Genomic DNA, 16,354 nt, shown 5'->3' with positions numbered 1-16,354 from the left:
TTGGACCACAGAAAGCCGCAGTATCCCTAACACTCTACAAGCAGAATTCATGAAACTTGAAAGACTGTATGAGAGAGAAATGCATAAGTGGTGGGAGGCGACCTCCCTCCAGAATTATATTGAGGTGGAAAGAGTGCACGCAAATGTGTGCAAAAGTTCACAGTTCAAATGCTATTTTCTAGGGCAATGTAAGAACTAAGCTGCTTCACTACATCAGCTTAACTTGGGAATATTACAGGGCAGTGTATGTGAATGCATCATCATGCAGGGGAGAAGGGAACACTTTATTTAGGGATTAAGGCAAAGACGTTTGCACCACTATTTAAGTACCGTGACTAGGTCCAAAGCAAAGGTGCTAGAACAAGGAATGTAATCCCTATACAAACCCAACAAGGAAGATAAGGAAACCCTACTTCCTTGACTTACTAGACTTTAGAAAATAAACAGCACCTTTCAGAATTAAATACACAGTTTACGATGAATGATGTCTCAGTATTTGTTAAGTCACATATAACATTGTCATGATTGTTTTCCCAAAAAATATATCGACAAGAGACTTTGGATCTTCAATTTTCTGTCCTTTATTCAGTTTTTCATTTTCCCTAAAATAATCGCTGATAGCCAAATATCCAACGCGTTTCGTCCGTCACCGGACTTCTTCAGGGCTGAATAAAACGTATTGTTTTCGAATTCATAGATGCTGCATGATTTAGCGACCAACAGTTCATAAAATATCTAAGGAAGTCCTTTCTTATTAAGGAGTGTTGGTAATTCAAGATGAGGTCATGGAAAGGTGTGGCAACGGTTTTAATCAGGCCAAGGTAAGCCCAAGAGCACCGCAACGACTAGCGTAACAGGGAACACTGCTGAGGTGGTCGCCTGAAACATTCATGCCCCCTTCCAAAAATGTCTACAGGGAACACTGAGGCACCGCATTCTTGAAGGTACATAGTTAGTGCAGCTCACAAAGTACTGTTTGCCCATGCATTGGAAATATGGCCCAGGCAAAGTAATACTCTCAAATGAATGTAGTAATGCCCATTGCAAATTGATAATGCGCACTTGGCACCGAAAAGGCATTAAATGTAGGACCCTGCAATTACTATTCTAGAATTGGCAGTGCAAGCATCTGCAGTCCTTTTTGTAATATGGCAGTTTCTTGGAAGAACAAAAAGTGTGTCCAAATTCCCACCTTGTTCCAGGAGCATAGAACTTATATGAAGCAACAGGACCAAGGCAAAGGTGCATTGGGTAATGGCAAAAAGTCTACTACGTGTTTGGGGGTTGTATCGAGCTTTGAGCCAGTTATGTAACAATGCAAGGCAATGCTGTTGTGCTGCCTTGCAATCCTAGTATATCTAGCACGCAGACATTACTAAAATCCAACAGAAAGTGAAATAGAAAAATTGAGACTTACATGTTCCAAAAAAACTTTGGAAAATAGAATTTTCATCTTAATAGAGCGGCTGCTGTTGGTCAAAGAAGGCCATTTCACTCTTCCTCATGGTGAGAACGTAGCCACTTCATACATCACAGACAGCCTTGAACTCACAAAGTAGTGACTTGCTACAATACTATTTGTTGAAAAGTATGTTATGCATCATGAATAGGAAAAGTCACAACAGAAGGCATCTAAGCAGCAACAAAACAAATAGTTTGAGAAGATACATGGAAACCTACCTCATAAGTGTGATTCGGATTACAAAGGCAGGTGAGTAATCTTCAAAGCGAACAATCACTTGAAAAATGATAGGCGTGATAAAGTTGGCGGCGGTAATCACTATTGAGGGCAAATACTCCACGACCAAATTCACTGCTGCTGTTCCCTGCTTAGATAACAATAAGGACATGTTAGATGACCATTAAACAGATTACATAAATGGAGACTATAATATATTACACTGAAGAGCGAGCATATTTAATAAATACTTACCACGCTATTATACCCTTGAGAAAAGACAGTTGCCAAGTAAATCGCATAGAAGCAGACTCCCAATATAGAAAGAACTATAATATTTAAGAGTGTTCTTATGAAATAGATGCTTATGGTTTGCCTTCTTGTCCTTTCAGCTATTTTCTGCCTTACTCGCTCTTCTTCCAAGTCCGTCTGTAAATAACAAAACGCATTATTTGGACAGCACGGACATAAAGCACGTTTCAGTAAAGAATCAGCTTAAAAAAATTAATTGGTTATGATAAGAGTTTTTCACATATCCCTGAATTCAAAAATTCACTATCCCTCAGGTATGTGCATTTCACCTTTTAAATCAAATCCACTCAACATCCCATGCAAATAAACCTCTAGGAAGATTTTTTGTAGAAATAATATATATAAATGTAATAAAACAAAAAGTGCATTGTCTTGCAAGACTTTCATTAGCACGTAACAAAGGAATCCGAAAGAAAGTTACAATTTTAAACTCATGCCTTTTACTACATCATTTGAAATTAAAGCAAGGCCATCCCATAGAAACGCTTGGCTACTAGAATCACAGAGGTTAAGGGGCGCAAATGATCCGGCTGCAAACAGGTCACTGTGATATGAAGTTTATGGGAAGAAAAACAACTGAATAATTGCTCGGTCCATTCTAACCAGGTAATGGCCAAGCTCCAGTGTTGGGGAAGATGCATCAGAACGATCAAGGCCTCTTTCAAAACAGAAATGTAGTATTCAGGTGAAAGGTCCGGTCAAAAGATCCTTCTGCATGTTGAAGTGACAATTAAAACATTGTTGATTGTACCAGGTCTTTCTTTGCATTGTGCTGTCACATAGGGTCTACTGTAAACACACATTCCACATTAGTCCAATGAAAAGTGTAATGCAATTAAGAAAAGTGCACATTGTAAAGAATTACCAAGGAACCGAATATATCGAGTGTATGTTGCAGAAAGCATTTAAGTCATGCAGGCAGTGTGGGGTGTATTGCAAAACCGAATACTATCCCATCAATCCATTTAAATAAAGGGGCTTTCAAATACCATTGGTCTACAGCTTGGGTCTCCAATCTTTTTAATAATGAGAGCTACTTCTGATCAATTGAAGTAGTCCCAAGCTACTAATGGTTTAGACAACTGTTGCAGTAGTAAATACCTCAAATACACTCACAACAGTGAAAACACCTTGCAGGATTACTAGTAGTACCCATGTGCATGCCACAATGTCAAGTGACAAAACAATGTCATGTTAAAATATAATTTCCAGAATAGTAATACAATATCATCAAGTACATAGGTATAGATTTGCTATTCTTCACTTAACATCTCTGTACCTTGAAGATGCCTGCATCATCAAGTTAAAATAATGTGGTTTTAAGATTGTAAATACACTCAAACTTACTCATACTTACCTTTGGTTGTCGATATTTTGGACACAATATTTTTTCTGGACAATGCTTAAAACTTGGTAGTGTAGTACAACACCAACCACCCAAGGCATAGGACTAACAACCAAGTAAGGACTAACTAAAAGTAACATAAAATGTCTCAGCGTGACTAATGAAATAACAGCCACAGCAGAAAGTGCCCACTGGCACAAAGGACATTCGAACAGCTATAATTTACGCAAGTATCATTTAAAGAGGCTGCAATCGAGTCCTTGGGAAATTACCATTTTATTCATCATCAGCACTTGTAAACAGGAAGGCGTTTCAGCTGATCAGTCAGCCTTTGTCGCCTTGAAGTGCACCATACTCTCCCGCATTCAAAAACTCTTGACAGGTGTTAAATACACATAAAAAAGTTTGCCTTGCTTCGACAGTCCTCCTATTTTTAGAATTTCACACTGCTGCCGTTTAGTAATCACATGTTGTAAAGCAACATTAAAACCATCCACATTTTGCAACAGTTATCACAGTATAAAATCTTCCATAACACAAAAGACATTGCATTAAATTTAAATATTGGAATCGTGAAAGCTGCACTTTCCTTGTAAAGCCATCCATCAATCAAATCACAGTTTCTTTTGAGCAACTACATCTGAATGCTGGTAGGTGTTTATGTTTTTTTTTCTTCCTTTTGTGCAGTCGTAAAGGTAAATACTCATATATTGTTGTTTAAAGTGACTGCTGTCAGCCACAGATTAAGTCTGATTAGCACAATGAAAATGTTCTAAACTCCCATAGTTTACCGTAGTTTTTTTTTTAGGTTTATGCAAGTGGCAACACCCTTGGAGAGTATTTACATGAGGGAGAAAATGGTGCACTTCAAGGTTGACAAAGGCGGTGCGATCAGCCGAAACGGGCTCCTGTTTACAAGGAGTGACAGGGAATAAAATGGTAATTTCCAAAGGACTCGAGCGCGGGCTTTCTCTTGATGTGGAGTACACATACATATACAATCATATACATACATATATATAGATACAGAGATACAGATATATACAGATATATATATATATATATATATATATACACACACTTGCAGCCCGTTCCCACGTTGTCCGGGTATGAATTGCTGCCAGCCAGTAGTATATTGTTTTGTAGGATTTCGTTTTGATAGCATTTCTTATCTGTGACAGGCCTGTGAAACGCTCCGATTCACAGTGCACTGCTGATGCACTTAAGAATGCGCGTTCAGTAGTGTGTGAACTCGAGCTTCCCTACTTTATTTTTCCTTGCAATATTATATAGCACGAACTCGACAACATGGCATGAGCACAATTTACATTACAGAAGAACACATTAATTTGTGGTAGGCATGGGGAGACAAAGCAATTTGCCTGGAATCACAGGATGTTGAGCTGATGCCGAGATTCGAATGTAGCTCCCCAGCTCTAAAGTTCGCAATTCTAGAACTTGTGGCGGGAGGTGTGTCTAAAAGTGTATGTCGGTGCTGGCCATCAATGAGAAAGACCTGTGCATTTTTCAAATGGGTGGTGAAAAAATATGAGTATGTTGCTGGAGATGTGGGCCGCCGTGCCACCAATGTACTTACCGGGGGAGGGTAAACACCCATTATTCCGCAACTTTCTTTCCGCAAACCATCACTTTTTTTATGTTTGGATAAGGTAAGTATGGGTATAGGTGTATATGTTTAGGGGTTTTGGGTATTTTAAGGGTTCAGATATAGTTTGGGTTATGGGGTACAGGGGTAGTTTTAGGATTTAGGGATAGGTATGGGTTTTGGGGTACAGGGGTATTTTTAGGGTTCAGGGGTAGGTTTGGGTTTTGGGCTATAGGGGGTATTTTTAGGGTTCATGGGTAGGTTTGGGTTTTGGGGTACAGGGGTATTTTAAGGGTTCAGGGCTAGGTTTGGTTTTTGGGGTACATGGGTATTTTAGGGTTCAGGGGTAGGTTTGGGTGTTGGGGTACAGGGTTATTTTTAGGGTTCAGGGCTAGGTTTGGGTTTTGGGGTACAGGGGTATTTTTAGGGTTCAAGGGTAGGTTTGGGTTTTGGGGTACAGGGGTATTTTAAGGGTTCAGGGCTAGGTTTGGGTTTTGGGGTACAGGGGTATTTTAGGGTTCAGGGGTAGGTTTGGGTTTTAGGGTACAGAGGTATTTTTAGGGTTCAGGGCTAGGTTTGGGTTTTGGGGTACAGGGGTATTTTTAGGGTTCAGGGGTAGGTTTGGGTTTTGAGGTACAGGGTTATTTATAGGGTTCAAGGCTGGTTTTGGGGTACAGGGGTATTTTTAGGGTTTAGGGATAGGTTTGGGTTTTGGGGTACAGGGTATAGTTATAGGGTTAAGATGGGTTAGTGTTTAAGGGTGTTGGGGTATTCTACGGAGTAAGGGTGGGTTATGATTATGGGGTGTAGGGGTATTTAAAGGGAGCAGGGTGGGATTCGTTTTTAGGGTGTAAACGGTAATAAAATAAAATAATAAATACAAATAATATAAATAATGCAATTTAAAAGGAATAAATGTTTGAATTAAATTTAAAAAATGTGTATATATAATACACATATATACAAACATATATTTGATGTTTTAATAATGTACTTTTACAATGTATATGACTTTACCACACATGTATTTGCGTTATAATGGCATGTGTTATAAAGTCATATGCGTTGTAAAAGTTTTAGAAATGATGTCTTTGCGGAGTAATAGTCCCGCATTATACAAATTGCGGAGTGATGGTATGCGGGATGTTGGTTTGCAAAATATCATCACATGTTCCCGGGGAGGGATAGTCCCTTTCTTGCCATTTCCGTGGAGGCGGGCCTTGTATTCGGATGTGCGTGGCGCGAGGCCTGTGCGCAACAGAAGTGGAAAATCTCCAGTGTGCGCTTCATGCGTCACCGGAAGTTAAGGCAAGATTACATTTCCTGCACAATGGCCCCTGTTTGCGCTCCTTCCGGCCCTTGGGAATAGCGCCATGCCTGACCCCCATACAGTAAAGCAGGTGCACGTCACTGGGAGCGCGGGGCAAGCACACCCGGAGCTGGAATGTACAGAACCTGGGAAGAAAAAACAATGAAATATTGGGCACAACCACTTGCTTTTTTTTCATTAATCCCGCGTCCCACACACGCTCACAGCACACACCCACAGCACACGATATGAGACATGGCATGAAGGGCGGAACGTACCACACGCCCCCAGCGTTTGTCACACCCCCAGCACACGCCCACAGCACCACGCAGACACGCCCACAAGGGACTACTTTGCTGGCACGGTTCTTTTACCTTTTAAATATATATGGTGGGCGTCTGCATAGCTTATGTCCTTCTACTGCAACTGCCATTTCCAGCGCTGTATTGGGTGTTGTGATTGGTGCTGTGGTTCCTGAGATTACCCGCCTCAAAGGTTTGGGCTCTCCCTTTATTATATTAGTATATAGATACACATACATATATACACATACATATACACATACATATATATACATATATACACATACATATATATACACATACACATATATACATATATACATATACATATATACATATATATATACATATACATATATACATACATATATACATATATACATACATATATATACATACATACACATACATATACACACATACATACACATACATATACACATACATATACACACATACATACACATACATACACATACATATACACACATATATATACATACATACACATACATATACACACATATATATACACACATACACATACATATACACACATATATATACACACATACATACACATATATATACACACATACATACACATACATATACAAATATACACATACATATATATACATATATACATACATATATACATACATATATACATACATATATACATACATACATACATACATATATACACATATATACACATACATATATACACATACATATATATACATATATACACATACATATATATACATATATACACATACATATATATACATATATACACATACATATATATACATATATACACATACATATATATACATATATACACATACATATATATACATATATACACATACATATATATACATATATACACATACATATATATACATATATACACATACATATATATACATATATACACATACATATATATACATATATACACATACATATATATACATATATACACATACATATATACACACATATATATACATATATACACATACATATACATATATACACATACATATATATACATATATACACATACATATATACACATACATATATACACATACATATATACACATACATATATACACATACATATATACATACATATATATATACATACACACATACATATACATACATATACATATACATACACATATACATACATATATATATCCCCAACAAATTGTTCTCCGTTGTGGGGGGCCTCAAACCCCTGCATGGCGGCTCCAGCTTGAATGGGGGCGGAGAATATCCTCTAGAATCGACAAAAAATTGCAGAAGCCCAATTCCTGGTACTGCCAACGTTTTATTTCAGAGAAAGAATTACAGCATCATATGCTTCCTGAGGCGTTTCAGCTTCCTGCAAGCCTTGATCACAGGTGAGTGACTTTCTCAGTTGATAAAAATCACTTGCTAATGAGGCCTGGTACCACGTGACTGGCATACAATTAGCCTTTCATTCACAGAATGCACTTTCAAAGTATTATTCACGTCTGGAGTGTCCTTTATTTGCGACTCCCACCTCCTGAAACGAATAAGGGAATTGCTTGTCTCCACTCTCAATCCAGCCGCTGTTATACTTGTCCACAGGGTGGCTACTATATGGTGTGTAACATGGCCATCTTCAAAATGAATAGACCCTCTAAATTATGTACTGGCTTGCACTTAAGAGAGCTACCATAAAGCTATTCGGGAAGCCCACCTTGCCTATTATCCCAAGAAATTCGATGGTGCCCATAACTCTAAGACAATATTTTCTATTGTCAAATTTTTGACTCCTCGAACACACTCCTATCTCAAAGACAAGATGCAATCAATTACAATGTTATTAGAAAATAAATCCGCCAAACATCTTCACTACTTTTCCAGCTGAGGTCCTGAATGTTCAGCCCCCTGCGACTATCTGACAGGGAAACACCTGTGGACCCTGTTTGTCCTCCTTCAGTCCAATTCTCTAGGAGGACTTTGATGGCCTTCAAACCATCAAATGAGGCTCTCCTTCAGCCCCAGCACTGCTTTGGTTTTTCTTTTGTTGTTAACAGTCTCACAATGTTCCTCAAAAAGGTGCAACGGGCCTTGAAGCATGCAGTGGTGACCCCTTAGTTACAAATGCCATCTCTAGAGTCTACCAAACTGAAGAAGTATCAAACCATCGCTCTCCACCTACTAGTGGAAAAACACAGCAGATAAATACCAGAGTACCTTGAATCACAATGACCTGCATTCCTCACAGTTGGGCTTCCATCCTCTTCACAGAACCAAGTCCACTCTCTTAGGGGTCACAGAAGCGCTCAGATGGGCTCTAGATCAAGGTGGCCAAGCAGCACTCATCCTGGTGGATTGGAGTGCTAATTTAGACACTGTCTCACACAGTGCTCCTTGGGAGACTCAGTGGAGTGTGGGATTTGCAATAGGGCTCTAAATTGTTTGGATCTTTTCTGAAGCTTTGTTCCTTTCATGTGGCTAGAAAGGCTTTCTCGTTTATATTGCGGCCAACAGTTATCGTCCGAGGGGGGCTGAAAGCGTAGCTATCCGGCAAGAAGAAAAAAGAAGCCTGCTAAAGGAACATGAATACATTTGTTTAAAGTGGAAAAAAAAATCATCCGAGTGGTCATCATTGTGTCTAATGCTCTTCAACATGTACATCAACTCTTTTGCAGACATTGTGGAGGTATTCAGCCTTACACTAGTTTATTATGCATATGGCACTCAACTAATCATTTCTCTTACCCCCCGTTTAGGAAATAACCTCTCGCAATCAGGAATTGCCTTTCGGCCTTCTGATCTGAGCTCACTCTGGCCCAAAACTGGTAGTGAAAAATCTGAAGGTCTATTAGGACAGTAATTTAACATATGACCACCAGATGAGAGCTGTGGTCTCATGCTGTTTTAAGAATCTGGAGGAAAATACTAGGATACTATGGGACACCGACTTCCCCTCCCCTTCACAACCCCCACTAATGACTTCTACCGAGAAAAAGAACTATTGTTCAGGCTTTAATACAACAAGTATTAGATTACAGCAATGTTTTGTACTTGGGCATCATTAAGGCATAAAGAAACTCCAAACAATTCAGAATACAGCAGCACAATTTATTGTCCACATCCCCAAGCTGCAATCACTTTTGTCCCAGCAATGGGAACTGCATGGGTTGCCGATGTATAAACACATAATATTCACATCCCTTTGCTTCACTTACCGGGCCTTTCGGAATGTTGGACCTCGCTACCTCACGGATCTTGTTCAGCCATAAAGTCTACCCAGGACTTTAAAATCGTCTACCCTGAAGTGGCCTCTAATCTCTTGGATTACCTGGGCCAGGCAGGAGGTGCTGCAATTTTAGGTTTCTGTTGCCCAAATTATGGAATTCCCTACACCTGCGCCTAAGCCCTGGAAAAGAAATCTTATGGAAACCCCTTAAGACCTGACTTTTCCAATTCTTTAGGTTTCTGCCTGCTGTCCTGAAGTAGCACAATTCTTTGGCACTGGGAAAGTCTGCTGGGTGCAGCCATGCACTTTACAAATCCCATTATTCTTATTATCAGATTCAAGAGTACTGGTGAGCTACCAGTAACATCAAGCTACCAATTGGAGAATCCTGGTTAATAGCAAGAGTGTCTATTTTTTTTTTAAGTAAACACAGACACTGTTAATAATTCACGTTTATATTATAAATGTGAATGCATCTTTAACGTTTTACATATCTCCAAGACTGCATGGCCACATGTGCTCAATATATTACATTAAAAAAATATTTGTATTTGCGTAACCACTTTGAGAAGGTCACACTTTAATTTTAGAAAGTTTTATTTGTTTAGAAAGTTTCAGAATTATTCGGTCTACACTTATTGTGCTAAGGAAAATGAGAGTGGATGAGCGAAGCCCTAGAGGTCTTTCACAAACATTTCAGGAGACTTCATCCAACCCTTTCAGTACGAAGAAGTGTGACCTAATTAGGTTCACCCCTTTGCTGTTCCACAGATCCTTATGTGCAGAATAGGATGGGCTCATAATACTGTTTCAACAGCATCCCAAAGATCTGAAAGCGTTGGGTAATGTCTATGACTTTGTAATGGATAACGCTAGTAGGTGCACGGGGTTCACTAGATCTTGCTTTAGAAGGAGCTACTGTGGTGTCATATTACTTGAACCGGTTGATGCCTCGAACACAAAGAAATGCTGGTTCGGAGTAATTAAAAATGGCTAATTTAAACGATTTGTTTTTTAGTTTTTTTTTCAGACTGGAATTTATTTACGGCACTCAACAATGTCTTACCAGCCCACAGATTTGCATTAATGGCTCTATCTACAACATTGATTAAAAAGGCAAGGTCCTTCTAAGCAACGTAAAAAGTGGGGATTAACATTATCAGAGTCGTTTTGGGGGTTTCTCTCTGCCGCTCCATAAAAAATGAATGTGGTAGTTATGTGAGAGTTCATTTATTTACTTTGAAGTACCTTTACCATTTCCTCCGGCATTTTTTTTAATGTTGGACACCAATAAAATGCACAAAAATTTCAGGGCATCAACCGCCATGTAAGGCCATTAACTTTATTTCAGGCTTCTAGACAATCAACGTTCAGCAGTTCCGCCTTTTGACTGAAGAACTAAGCGGTTTTAAAACGCTTGAATAAAAAAAGAACCAACAAAGATAAGGACAGCACCGAATAAAGTGTCCACAAAGGTGAAGGGAAAGATAAGCCTTTATAGACAGAGCATTGAAACGAATAAAGGAGATTAAGTCCAGCTTTCGAAAAATAACTCTAAATGCCTGGGGACACCCTTTGATTTATACAAGGCAACCATGATCAAAGACAAAGACCTTGAAGACAAAGTGGCAAAAACAATTACGATCAAAAAGAGAAGCCCTGACAAAAAAACATTTAATGGACAAAATTGGGTTGAAAGACGATACCATCTGTTGGAAGGGGATACTGTCTAACCCAAAAGTATTAGATCTAAGTTGAAGTAAACCATTTAGAAATCCGTTGTTCACAATAAATGAACTTTAATTACCACTGGGCTGCAACAATGGACTATTAGTTCTGGCCAAAATTAAAAAAAAGTTTTAGTATCACCACACTACCTTTTTCACGGAATATAGTGACGAAAGATGGATATATATTTGCCTAAACGTATAACAATTGACACTAATTTGTGCATTTACTGAAAAGAACCTGCACCATGATGCTCTTTTTGGTTTTTTCCTTTCTTTCTGGACTGTTTGCAACGTGTTGTTTTGAGCATGGTGGTCAGCACAAGTTATGGCGTGTGCCGTGCCTGTTGGTAACCGCAAGTGATGAATTTCAGAGGTTTGCCATAATTGAGTCAGAACCATAACTCAGTTTTTAGATGAGTTTTTTCAGTTAATCACATTTTTTGTCAGGCACTTCATTTCCAACTCCTGCTGGCTTGGCGATAGGGCTTGGCCAGCATCCAACTTGCAGTGAGCATCCAACCGCCGCTGGGGGGGATGGGCACAGGGTCTGGTCAGTAGCTATACCCTTTGTCCAACCCACAGCTGTCGGTCACCATCCTTGGCACATAGCCTTCAGTGAACAGTTGGAGTTTATCAATGGACTTTGCATGTGGCCTACACCCTTCCATCCTCCATATGCCATTGCATACAGCCTTTGAACAGCACACAGGGATTGGTCACCGGACCTAGTCTGCAGCAAGGCTTGGTGGACTACTCACTACCATCACTTAGCCACAGCTGTGCACAGCCTTGGGGCATATGCAGCTGGGGATTAGCACATGGCAGGCCATGTGCCCAACTCATGCAGTCTGTCTACCTCCGCACCACACAGTCCTTGGATGTGAAAAGGGGGGGGGGGGGGAGGGCTTGGTCTTTTGTGTATTGAGATACTTATTAAAATGTTTGCCCTTTTTGGAACTTTAGAGTCAGAAATTATATCAGCAGATACATGAAACTCAAGTCAGTAGTGAAATGAGTCTCAACCACAAAACAGCAGTCAATTCCAGCACCTAAAATGGACGCTTGCAACTCAAAGATTTTCGAGAGAGACACCTATTTAATTTTTCCCAAGCATGCTAGTTATCTACACCTCCTGGTACCCCTTAGCACCAATGTCAGGAACCTCTGAAGGTCACCCTCTCATTGCTGTGTAAAACAAACTTCCACAGTGTGAAACTTGTCAAAACTGATATGAGGGTTTCATGCTGGCAGAAAAAGAAATTTCAGAGCCTCTTCTAATCAACCACATTTCTCGAGAAAATCAAAATGTGATTGACAGGATCTCAGAGTCACGGCTCTAAGGCTTTGAATGGTAGAGATATAAAAAAACATTTACCCCTTTAAAGCCTGTTAGAAATCGGGGTCTCTAGTAGACAATGGCTGGCGCCAATTACCAATATTGGACCCTTCTTCCTAAGTCAGGGCAAGTGGGCTCCCCCTTTGACAACTCCTGCTCAACCCTGTGAGAACGTAGCATGAGCAGTTTGGCCTATCTCAGAGGCAGTGTGTGAAGCATTAATGACCACGCTCAATAAGGCAGTAATGACATCACAAAAGGACACAACTCCAAGTAGGTATAGAAAAAGAATATCTTTAACGTTCAACTCAAGACTCACAAAGCGTTAAAACAAGCTGAAATGCACATAAACTAGTAGGGACTCAAAAAGGCAATAACGTATTCTCCAGGACGTGACAATGAATGAGCTCAAGGCCGGGGCCTACGCAACCCGTTGCGCACCAGGTACCTGCCGGGGAAAGGGGACACAGCACGCAGCTTCTCGAAGAAGCAGAGATGGTGACAGGCGGACTACCAGCGACCACAAGTCTTGCCTGCAGGGGCCTGCAGCGTGCACCCACAATGGGTCGGGCACTTGGGGACAGGCGGGTTCTCAGTGGCAGCAGCACGCGGCTACGGCGGCACGGGCTGGTGGAGGCGATGAATCTCATCTTGCAGCTCCGTGGTGGGCTCACAGCAGCAGCAGCTCTCTCTTGGCTGCGGGCGCCCACGAGATGATAGCGGCAATCCTCTACAATGGGGAACAAGCTGCGGGCACTCAGCGGCAGCAGCTCTCTCTTAGCTGCGACGGCCCACAGGACAAATCTCGATGAGGCAAAGTTAGCAAGGGTGCAGGCACTCAGCGGCAGCAGCTCTCTCTCAGCTGTGGCGGCCCACAGGACAAATCACAATGAGGCAAAGTCAGCAAAAGTGTGGGCACTCGGCGGTAGTAGCTCCTTCTTAGCCGCGACGGCCCACAGGACGGATCACGATAATACCAAGTTGGCAACAGTGTGGGCGCTCAGCAGCAGCAGCTCTCTCTGAGCTGTGGCGGCCCAAAGGAAGAAGGGTGATGCAAAGGTGCAGGCACTAAGAGGTGGCAGCTCTCTCTTAGCTGTGGCGGCCCACAGGATGAAGGGCGATGCAAAGTTGGCAAAGGTGTGGGCACTCAGCGGCGGCAGCTCTCTCTTAGTTACAGTGGCCCACAGGATGAATGGTGATGCAAAGTTAGCAAAGGTGCGGGCACTCAGCGGCGGCAGCTCTCTCTTAGCTGCAGCAGCCCACACAGATTCAGCAAAGTTGTAGAGGTTCAAATTCAGGCGAACTCTCAGTGGCGGCAGCTCTCTCTTAGCTGCAGCGGCCCATACAGATTCAGCAAAGTTGCAAAGGTTTGAAATCAGCGTTACTAACAGTAGAACCAGAGGCTCTGGATTACTCAACGGAGGTCTCACCTACAAGCAGAATTCCTTGCACAGGAATTCCGACGGCGTGAAGTCTAATGTCCCTGAGACTTCAGCAGGAGGCGCTCTCAGTTCAGGTCCTCGGTTGTTTCTTCAGCAAGCTTGGTGAAAGTTTTTAAAGTCCTTTCCTCTGTTCACTCGGACGGAGTTTCGTCTTGACCTCTAGAAGAAACACCCTGAATAAAGTCCCAGCGCAGTGTTTTTTGTACCTAAAAATTATTTGTTCTCTAAAGTCACAAATCACTCGGTCCAGTAAGAACCAGTTTGGTGGTGTCGGGGGGCACTTGGTTTACGGGGCAACATCCTGCCCTTTCAGAATGAGGGGGTCTGCTTTCAGACGCCAAGTGGGAGGTGGAGTGTGGTTCTGAAATTCTGGACCCTGCTCTATTATGGTTCAGAGGCCCAACGCTCGTGTCACAAAATATCGTCGTACCATGACGAATTTGGTGTCTACAGACCGGTAATGATTAGGACATTATCCCTATGCATTTGCGTCGTGATTGAGTGATGCTATCACCTTTAAATCATGGTTTCCGTCCCGAACTCTCAGACTCCATTTTGTGAACGGCATCCATCTTGTGGCTTGCTCTCATATAGTCAATTGATTAAGGCCGAGTTTGATCTGAAAGGACACGTCCACCTTAGCTGACTGCCTCCAGCTGAACCTGTTCAGGCAGTCCCTCGCCCAGTGGCCGAGTAAGATAGCATCAAGGCACGACATGCCATAAACCATTCACTACATACAAACCATGTTATCTACACACATACACCTGTCCATGTCTCTTGTTTTTGGCCAGTTTTACGATGAGGAGGTGCCCGAGTTTATTGGGGTTTCATCGATATCTGATGGTAGTTCTGGGCCGAGCTGGGTAATCTATCACTAACTGTACACACGAAATTATAGGCTGACCGTCATGACTGTGCTTTTCCTTTTGTTTAACAAATATGTATATGGTTGCATCATAAAACAAAGAATTCTTGCCTGAAGTGTAATATTTTGTATAAAAGGAGATGGCTGGTTCTGTAAAAACGAACAGTCTCCTGAGAATATACGACCCGTGCTGTTGTACTTCTAGGACACTTGTTACTTGGTTGCAGCCAATAAAACTCGATCTCTGACTTCACCTAGAAGACTCTGTGTTTCTGTGGTCCGGAACAGGGAGAACTCAGAGGTATCCGGGTGTTATCCCCTGGCACCACCGGGTTCCTAAAAACCCGGCACCTCAGTTGGCGCACAACTCGGGGCGGTATCAAGCGGTATCGGTCCAAGCCAGATGTTCGTGAGGAGCTTCGTGTGAAAATTCCAGAGGACGGCCAGCCACTTTAGCGACCCCTGTATGTCGACGTGGTTCCGAAGGTCTTTGCTGCCAGGTTCCCCGCGTCCTGACGGCTATGAAGGACTGCTGCCCTGACTATCGCCCTGTTTTGGACTCAGTGATCCTTGGTAGAGCGAAACGATAGACGAGTCTTCTAGTGACGTCATCGATCTTCAATACTTCAGTTAAGTATAAGTGGAGCGTCTCCCAGTCCTTAGTTTTGTTCTTAGTTTTGGTATCTTTGAGATACACCTTGTTTGGAACTTGCAAGCGCCAAAACCAAGGGATTCGTGTATTCACGAAAATATCGTATTCGATAATCCTTTGAAGTTTGAAGCTAGACTAGTGAGCGAAGATGTCTGGTCTTAGCAGGCTTGGAAACTTGTTTTGTCTTGGTTGTAGTAAGGACTCCCGATTAGAGGACTCGTATCCCGTTCCTCCGGTCGGAACTCCAACATATGAGCTCTATATAAAGCACGGAGTAGGTCCTATCACATATAATGAAGTATGGATGAAATACACCAGAAAGGATGGTGTTTTAAAATGGCCCCAATATGGTAGCTTTGACGCAGAAGTTTTAGATAACCTCGAGGTCAAACTTTTTAAGAAGAAAGCCCGGCCGGCGATGTTTGACTCTTTTCGCTTGTGGCGCAAAGAAGCCAAACAGAAAGAAATGAAATTAGGTAAGAAAAATAAAAGAGGTATGTCAATGGTGCAAGCCG

General features: G+C 41.6%; 1 protein-coding gene across 2 annotated transcripts in view; it reads right to left on the bottom strand.

Annotated features, from left to right (window-relative positions):
- The window catches only part of TMC7 (transmembrane channel like 7), a 479,975-nt gene that overhangs the window by 299,598 nt on the left and 164,023 nt on the right, over positions 1-16,354 (bottom strand). The window contains exons 8-9 of one of the 2 annotated variants that reach the window (XM_086942406.1): positions 1,934-2,107; positions 1,681-1,829 (exon numbers count right to left, since the gene is read on the bottom strand). In XM_086942406.1, the coding sequence (XP_086798532.1) occupies positions 1,681-1,829; positions 1,934-2,107 (323 nt within the window). The remainder of the gene's footprint in view (positions 1-1,680; positions 1,830-1,933; positions 2,108-16,354) is intronic. The other variant, XM_086942407.1, reaches the window with a different exon arrangement.

Source organism: Lissotriton vulgaris, chromosome 10 (genome assembly GCF_964263255.1).
Source record: "Lissotriton vulgaris chromosome 10, aLisVul1.2, whole genome shotgun sequence".
Taxonomy (NCBI): domain Eukaryota; kingdom Metazoa; phylum Chordata; class Amphibia; order Caudata; family Salamandridae; genus Lissotriton; species Lissotriton vulgaris.
Note: the sequence above shows the minus strand (reverse complement) of the source record. Positions and strands in the feature narration are given on the sequence as shown.